General features: G+C 32.1%; 1 protein-coding gene across 1 annotated transcript; it reads right to left on the bottom strand.

The window, feature by feature from the left end:
* Positions 1-2,986: 2,986 nt before the first annotated feature.
* On the bottom strand, positions 2,987-8,538 carry LOC100573257. The gene is made up of 5 exons (XM_008191303.3): positions 8,155-8,538; positions 6,491-6,742; positions 6,010-6,217; positions 5,393-5,560; positions 2,987-3,329 (listed from the first exon to the last, which is right to left on the bottom strand). The coding sequence occupies exons 1-5, from the start codon at positions 8,357-8,359 to the stop codon at positions 3,200-3,202; spliced, it is 963 nt and encodes a 320-aa protein (XP_008189525.1). The 5' UTR covers positions 8,360-8,538; the 3' UTR covers positions 2,987-3,199.
* Between the last annotated feature and the right edge of the window lie 1,078 nt (positions 8,539-9,616).

The raw sequence follows: 9,616 nt of genomic DNA, 5'->3' as shown, positions 1-9,616 counted from the left end.
TTAGGATATGAGGTAATGATCTCGACCATCGAAATTAAAATATACATTAATATTACACTTTTATAACAATCTTAACAAATCAAGTTGTCTAAAATAGCCGTATTGAAAGATTTGAAACACAATGATAATCGAAAATAACTATTTTTTTATTATAATTTTTTTTTTTATAATACGTTTTTATATTATAATCGTTGGCCAGCAAAAACATTTAGCTAACTATTGGATGTTTTGCTGCTTTCAGAAATACGCGTCGGCATTCGAGAAAGAGAAAATCGGCCTGGTGGAATTGCCATACATGAGTGAGGAAAGGATGCATAAGCTCGGTGTGCCTATGGGACCGCGGTTAAGAATAATGCAAGAAGCTCAATTAGGCTTTCCCGGGATGCACGAGAACACATTAGCCATCGTGTGAACATTGTTTGCGGCACAACTGAACGTTGGCCGATTAAAAGTATAATAGTATTATGTTATGCCATTAAGTGTTACGTGTAAATATAATCATATGGACAAATGTTTAAAAAAAATAATATATTCATATAAAATATTGTTTGATTATTTTTAAATTACTTTTTTTATGCCACTTATACTCTATATTATATCGGTCGTCTGATGTGTTTTCTACTCGTGGATGGGTACTTATATATTAATACAAATACACAATATATATATGTACCTACAAGAATTGAAATAACCAATTTATATAACGGACGGACAATATTAAACATAGCATTTTTTAATAATTAATAGCAACCCGGTCGACAATTTGTGGGCCATAATTTTTAAAAATCGATAGATAATATTCGCATTACATTATCACTAGAATTCGATTTGTGTAAACGATTTCGAAATTGTTTGCTAGCTATAACGTGAATGCAATTTAATAATCCATACCTACCTATTAACTCGTAGGTATACATCAGAATATTCCCAGCATTGTTCTGCAGATCATAACTAGCGACCGTTGCTCAAGAACCGACGGTGGTTAGGGCAATAACCTTTGTTGGAGCGTTGTTTACCTAATAAACTATGTGTATATAATATGTTATTTAAATATTATCCGGTTCGTAAAAACATATTCTAATTATATATATATATATTTATATATATAAAAATTATACACACATCGCTGTCGGTTTATATTCGATAGGAAAGTAAATATAAACAATACGTGAGAGACTTAAAATTTCTCGACATTTACACGAGGATGGTACGGAAAAACATGTGTGTAAACATGCCGGTTTTTTTTTATCTTACCCGGCCATTTGTGGTAAACTGCAATATTATGAGGTCGTGAGGGAAGTGCGTTCTGTCTGAGATGTGTGTGGGCCGAAAATAATGTTCTCTGTTCGTCATCTACTACAGTGTGTGGATTATTAATACATATGTATAAATTGTTATTAATATTTCATATTATGCTATTAAACACAAGTATAGTAAATTTGTGACTGGTGTTTTGCTATATTATTTTATGACAAAATCTCTGTTATCATCGGTTTTCATTTTCCGCATAAAACTGAATACCACAATATTCACTTTGGTGATCATCTACCAAAACAACAACCACAACAATATAATTATATTATAAATAACTTATATTATATAGATTATGATATTTCGCTCTTTAATTTTTAAAAACCTAAAAATTACGACTTATTTATGATATACTAATGTACAATTTATGTACAATTTATAAATGTAATACATCTAGAAACATGAAGAGTTGTTTATGTGTGGCGGAGAAGCAAATTATAAAATGTTGTGAGTATTCGACATTTAATAGAAATAGTGCATGTATTTAAGATTTTATCTGAGTCTTATAAACTTCACACACTAACTTCAGTTAATACTCGTAAGTTGTCAGTGGATTGTATTTTATGCATTTTTTTACAATCTTGTATGATGTTTATTGCCTATTTAAGATATCATTTTATAAAACATAATATATTTTATACTTACATTTGTGGGTAAATAATGGTGAATATAATAGTATTTAACTTTAAAAGATTTAGGAAATTATTACTAATCATTATTAATATATATAAGAATTTAATGACAAATATAATATAGTAATGATTAATTAAGCTAGACAAATGCTGAATATAGGTACTACATTATTTATTTATGAAGTAAATTCAGCAAAAATAAATTGCCATTTTTATAATATGAAGGTGAAACATATACGTATAACGGATAAGAACTGCACAAAAATAATGCATAATATCTACAAACATCGTAATTACTAATTTCCTATCTGTTTAAATTCGAATAGATAAATATTTTAAGAAAATGTCAGATAAAAAATACTATTAACTATAGTATATAAATGCATACCATTCATTTTTTAGTTAATAATAAATATCTGTAGGTATATTTTTAGAATAAAAATTATAAAAATGTGAAGTATTATAGCCGGTAAAATATTTTTTATTTGCAATTTTCAAATATCTGAAGTAGGTAAGTACTTAATATTATAATTCGAGATTAAAATTAAAACTAAATCTGAAAATTTAGTTAGTAAGAACATAGGTATACAAGTTTCGAAGTAGCAATAAAAATTGTATGAATATTTACCTAATAGGTATTAAGAGATTTTTTTCGAAGCTACTATAGTTGTTGCCTATAATCTAGCGGTTACCTAATAAATTTAATTTTTAAATGAATTTCGAACACATATAGTTAGTTATCTTATATATTTATAACATGGAATTATTATAATATAATATTATTATGATCAAAATGATTTACAATATTGTGCAAACAATACCAAACATTTTAAAAGTACCTACTTAATATACAATATAGTATAATCTGCTATAGTTAATAATATACCTACCTAAGTACCTAACTAAAAGATTAAATTCATAACTTGTAAAATATACAATGTTATTTGTCACAATGAACGCAGGAAGTTTATTAAAAAAATTGATTTGTGATTTTTTTTCTTAACTAGTTTTATTATACTATTAAGAAAATAATTTTACTTTAATTGTATCACTTAGTTTAGATATCGTTCAAGATTATGTGTAGAAAAAAATGGCCCTTAGACTTAATGTATACATGTTTAATATGTCTATATAATTAACTATTGATTTATCACATTTATGAAAGCCACAAATTATTCAATTCATAAAATATGTTTGTAAATCGTCGTAAATCTGATTAGTGACGGGAATGGTTGACATGGTTAGTTAATATTTATTCATGGAGTCTTGTCTATAGGCGTGACGAATTTAATTTCGCGCGTCACCTTTACAACCTGTGGAGTTAGAGGCTTGTGAACCGGCTGCGGAAATTCGTCTCCCGCCGATGGCAGACTCGGGCAACTCAATCTGTTGTGGGCAAAATAGAAAAAACACAGTAATTAAAAATAATATCTTTGTGATGAAAATAAATCACGAGACGACGTTGCAGCGATCGTATGGATCATACTGACTTTAAGCCTCGATGAATATGTCATTATTATTACTATTATTATGTTATTAACATTTTCTAGAAATTTAATTATGCGATTTTACACAAGTTTCGATAATAATAAACTTTTACGCTTCACTCATATATATAGAATAAAACCCGTAATAACTGCAATATAATAATATTTAAAATGATTAATAATTATGCGTAAAATATAACGACGGCGTTGTTTAAAAACTCATACTTATAGCTGTGTTTAGTTAAACGGTAATTTAATAGTGTAATCGCTGTAATGAATACACTGGGGAAATTAATCGGAACAGACTGCCGATTAGAGACGAGCGAATTCTGGTCGATTGGGTATTATCGGTATCTTCATTCGTCGATCGGTCGGCGATCGTGCAGTCTCGTGGATAATTGAAACGATGGTCTTCAATCATGGTCGAACTACAGTCGATCGATCTATCTATTTGTCCATCTTATCTTTTTATAATATGTCCTTATCGTTTTCATTCATACGGTACGTTGCGCATACAAAAACGTCATTTATACGATTGACGCGAAAATTCCAGCGTATATTTAATAGTAATACATTTAATATATTATATTAATCCAATGATACTATGATTCTTGAATAGATAAAAAAAACACTAAGGTCTAAGAGTAATAAAATAGAAAAGAGGACATAATATTATAAAACGAAAATCATGTAGTAAAGAATTCGAGTATTTTCTTGGTACCTATTTCAATAGAAAGCCATTTAAAATTAATAAAAATAAAACATAGGTAATAACTACTCCTTATAGGACTGGGAATCTTGTAAAGACTAACCAGAAAATACTATTATAAACTGATTTTTAAGTCACTAGAACAATAAGTTTATTTTCAATATTTCGTGACTTGTGAATAATACTTAGATATACATATTAATAAATACTATACATTATTATTTTTTTTTTACTATTATTAGCTTATAATATATTGTTGGTGATTAGTTACACTTTTATATAACCTATATTGTAAGATAGTTATTCACAAATTTATGATTTAAAATATTTATGTATTATTAAATGATGTGTAACTCTTTATCACCAAGACACCAAGTACCTACCAACACAAGCATTGCAAAGGTATTACATATTTATATACAAACATTTTATTACGGATATATGTGTGTTATTAATTAATATAATATATTATGATCCGTTTTTAAAAAAAAAATTAATCCAGCAATCGCCACTGGGAAATTTCCAACAAACGAGTAGACACCTGTTGGCCGACCAACGCATGACAACACAATATGCATAACTCATGAGATATACACGATTGTCAGCAAAAAATATCTGAAGTTATATGTGTGCGACTTATCTTTGTCGAAGGCACGTATATAACTTGCGTATAATAATTTCATATGGCAAAAACCGGTAATCGCATTTTGTGAAATGTGGCTAAACCGTGCGGTGTTGAATTCATAAAATCGTAACCAATTAAAAACATTATTCAGGAATGGTTCGTTAATCTAGTGGCCTTTTCTTTCTCTAGATGTTCAGATTATTATTGAAACCTACACCTGCGATAATTTATCGCTAACTCCAATCGGTTGTACAACTGTTCAAACATTTTTAAATATTCAAAACATTCTCTTGCAGCATTAAAGTCTATAGATTGGAATCCCGCGGATGCATCGCGATACGATGATGAACCTAGATTAACATTTTCTCGGTAATTGGCCCGCTATTTATGTAAGTACCTACACCTATAATTTGAATAGTTCTATTTTTACGATCAATTTTTTATGATTATAATATTATAATATATTATATGTGATTGACAGTGCTGATTTTCACTGAGTGCTGACAGATTATAATATTTATAACGTTTGCGTATTTATATGTTTTAAATCCCTTGCCAATCGTACAAGATCACGTCTTATCAAATCAAAATATCATACATTTATTAAAGTATCGTGTACGATGCCTACCTCTTGTGGGACCAAGCATCTTCGGGTACGTTCAAATACTGTTCGGACGAGCGTTCGACGGGAAAACACGCCACGGTCAGGTTGTCGTTGGGAACCGACAGAGATCGAATTGATCCGAACGGTTCATCCGGAAATAGAGTGTTTCCGCTGTAAAGTTCCTTGCAAGCACTGAGAAAACGTTGTTAGTGAATAAGTATCAAAATACCACACGTGAAAAACAACATTACAACTCGGCCAGATAAGATTGGTATTTTTTTTTTTTTTTCAAAAAAATCATTGACATCGCACTGGTCACGGCTATAAAATATATGACGAAATAAAAGGGTTAAAAGCCTTTTTATGGTATTGAATCTTAATTAAAATGTATCCCATATTCCCATCCCCACTAAAAAAAATGTATTTGTGCGATCAATCGAAAATTTACCAAGAGTCTAAGTAAACACGATTGGAGGATTTAAATATGGATCATACCGTCAACCCACGTATGGTTTGACCTCATAAATTTTACTACGGATTGGACCAGCCGCAACGCCGAGTTGTAATACATTTAATGAACATCATGGTTGTTATTCTGAACCGGAAATATTATTGTATTATAGGTATTGCATAATACCCACCCATGCGCGGAATCGGTGAATATCAAAAACGGTTTTGGCGTCGGACAAGTGGACACGGGACTCGGACTCCTGGTGGTGCTCCCGTGGGCGCCGTTGTGTGGACATTGCGGGGGTAAGTCTTCGACAGCCAATGTTTCCTGCGAGTCTGCTTTCGATCGGTTCAAACAGTTGCATGTCCACGGGTCTTTTGCAAGGTTTTCTGTAGAAACTGTGAATGAAGAACACCATTCAAGTATAATATATAGATACAATATCGAAAATATACAAACGTAGGAAGATATACAAATGTACTTTACTGCATAATATTAAATTATATTTACGTCCGGGATAATTGGTATTACATACCGATGGTGTGATTTTTTAACCACGGTCGCACAGGTTTTTATTTTTGAACTGCGCGTTTATTAAAATTATGATTTTTGAAGATTTGTCTTAAAAATATCGCGTTTTCAAATAATTAGATTCATCGATACACACTCACAAGAGAATTTTCTTGGATCGGGTCCGGGACTGATTGGAAAGAAATCACCATGGATTGGACAGTGGAATCCGACGCGAGTTTGCCGGAAACGGGCGTTTTTGCTGATTGTCCGGAGCACTGCTGTCGCAATGAACATTACGATCGACACGACCAAACATATAGGTCCCAATATTCGCCCGTTGTCAGACTTCGAGTAGAACTTGCGTTTCGAGTCGTCTTCGCCACCGCCAGTTACCCAGCCATAAGATATCACTGTGTGAACAAATTTTATTTTATTGGTGAACCATAAACTCAATTATAAAATTATGATATAATATGTTATAAGTTAATAATTATAATTTATAATAATAATATATCTGTCATGTACGACAGAAAATAAATCAATGCCCCTAAATTGCCTACACATAGCGCCGTCTTGAACATATTATACAATAATATGATAATAATACTGCTAATATTGGACTCACTTTGGGATTAAACCATTTTGAGTTCATTAATCGAATGTCCGAATGAGTCAATAATAAGACAAAATAAAGACTATTGAAAGACTCTCAAAAAATACTACACATATCATGATTTTTTCAAACATGTGATTAAATTAAAAATATTTATTGAGATTTCAGCCTCAATTAGCACATTTGTTCTATTTTTGTTACTTATCTAATTTTCAAATAATCCCATCAACCGGTGTAGTGAGTCTAATGGACAATTTTTTACTGTGTGACAGTATACAATAATATGTAAATGTAGATCATATAATAATAATGTATTTTATAAAGTGTCAGGATTTAGAAATATAATATTATAGAATGTTTCAAACTAAATGGGGGGTGGGGGGTCCCATACTTGGTTTTATTTGGCAAGCATAGTGAAATATGTTCTTCAAATAGTGAGTTGTGTCATAATATTTTAGTTGTTTTCCATATCTTAAAGCGAAATTGAGAACTATTACAAAATCGTTATTAGTTTATAGTTTATCCTTATTATATACTTAATACATTATTTTATATGTCCAAAGGGATGAGGGTGGTAGGGTTCGGGACTTGGGAATCCTCTTTTTGCGCCCCTGTCTAGTCTACTCGACATAACAAATGATAATCATTAAGTATTAATTGGTTATTTATTTTTTTACAAATCTAATTGAATTTATGAAAAATGATGGGACAGGTTGAAAAAAAGAATGTTAACGAATAGAAAACGATCCCGATTGACCCCCTATCTCATGGACTTCTAATCATATCGTACACAATTCTACTTGCCGTCTATCACGCGTAAATATCGTCGAGTGTGATTAATGATAAAATGCAACAATTCGATGCTATCGGTTAGTCGTCGACCGTTCGTTTCCACCGCGTCGTCGTACCTATACACTACTAGTAATGCACGCACAATCGGCCGAAAATAACCCTTTCTATATACTATACTATTATACCTACCATTATTATATTCGTCTAAATCTTACGAACGGTTACCCGAGGTTATAGTAACGCGAATGTATAAAAAATAAGATGGTAAATGCCTATACAAAAGCCGTTCCATATAGGCTCAAACGTAAATCAAGGCAATGATCGCTATTGCGATTGTCGCCGATTTCGACCGGCCATAAAACACCTATATATATATACATACACATTGTGCCGCGGATATAACAGCGACAATCATACCTGTGAGCACTATGCCGGCGAACAGGAACAGCGTGCCGAAGACGGGCAGAGCGATCTGACAGTTGGACCGGACGGTTACGCCCCACACGGAGACGCCGTCGTCGACTTTCCTCACGGCCGACGACGACGAGTGCAGCGCGCGTCTCGTGGCCGGCGGACAACTTGTCGGGCCGATCGGTCGCAGCCGATGGTCGCCGGACGACATCCGGTCGGCAGCGGTTCACGGCGAATGGTCGCCGCGCGCAGGAAAACTATTATATAGTAGCGCTGATCGAGAACATGTAACATTCATTTTATAGGTAATAATAATATCGATAAAAAAAATATATATACAATAATGTGCACGACCCGCGCGTGGGCGGTCGATGGTGCTAGATTGTATTTTAAACACCGAGTGGGTCGATATTACAGGTATATTCCGCCGTATACATCATTCACGAACAAACAATACACACATATACACCCACACACACATCGCCCTAGTGACCACTGCACGAAATATGCACACAAGGTGACTCTTTTTTTGTAATATAGTCGTCTTATCGGTAATTTCCGTGTACTCGAAATCATGATTTGTGTTGTGTGTTTTTTTTTTTAAATAATTCAATGCCGTTACAACATGGGTGGTGAATTTTGAAAAAAAAAAATTATAAACAGAGAATTTTATTAAAGATTCAAATTTATAGAAATTAAATTTCAGACTTTCGGTTATACCTATAGTTGCTCTCTGTCATTTATAAGATATGAGTTATATAGATAAAAGATATCTAGTACCTATACTTATTTAGAGTCTTATAATGTCTGAATATTTGTTAAAAATGTCGTGGGTTGCCATTATTTCGGCATCAAGTTCGCAAAGCAAATATAATATTAAGGAACACATACATTTAGAGTCATTCACCGAGAAAACTACTGTATTATTAGTGATAATAAGAAATCACCCTATATGCGAATGTCAATGTGTGTGTGAGTGGGTGTAAAGTACATGTATAGGTTAAGTTGGGTTGACCACGTATAAGTAGTAAAAATAAAAATGTATATATACCTGTAGTTATTTTCATTAAATTTGCCTCTGACATTCTGCGGTCTAAGGTATTCGTGAAATTAAAATTCTCGTACCCTTACATATTATTATATACAAATAATATTATAATATAATAATGATTAATTATTATGGCCGTAATATAACGTCTATACTCTATAACAATTATTAATAATAGTAGGTAGGTACTAGAGCTCTTATGTTGCTCCGTCTGCGTCTGTCGCTATTACTTATACGCTATTTGCGGTAAAACGGTCAGACAATTAAAATCCGCATTGACTGATCGATGTGGAATAACACAATATTATTATGTTGGTACGTTGTAAACAGACAAACACGACTTCATAAACTTTCACAAATAAAATTGTTTCAAACGGTGTAGCACGTCAAAAGTGCAATGTGACATTATAGTGGATGTAC

Source organism: Acyrthosiphon pisum, unplaced genomic scaffold (genome assembly GCF_005508785.2).
Source record: "Acyrthosiphon pisum isolate AL4f unplaced genomic scaffold, pea_aphid_22Mar2018_4r6ur Scaffold_10799;HRSCAF=11406, whole genome shotgun sequence".
Taxonomy (NCBI): Eukaryota; Metazoa; Arthropoda; class Insecta; order Hemiptera; family Aphididae; genus Acyrthosiphon; species Acyrthosiphon pisum.
Note: the sequence above shows the minus strand (reverse complement) of the source record. Positions and strands in the feature narration are given on the sequence as shown.

Bases quoted from the DNA above. Each gene is read 5' to 3' on its own strand.
- LOC100573257 (XM_008191303.3), bottom strand. From the start codon at position 8,359: ATGTCGTCCGGCGACCATCGGCTGCGACCGATCGGCCCGACAAGTTGT. The intron at 5,561-6,009 runs GTGGGTATTATG...ACGTTTTCTCAG, and splicing joins TTCACCGATTCCGCGCATGG to TGCTTGCAAGGAACTTTACA. The intron at 3,330-5,392 runs GTAGGCATCGTA...TGCCCACAACAG, and splicing joins GATGCTTGGTCCCACAAGAG to ATTGAGTTGCCCGAGTCTGC.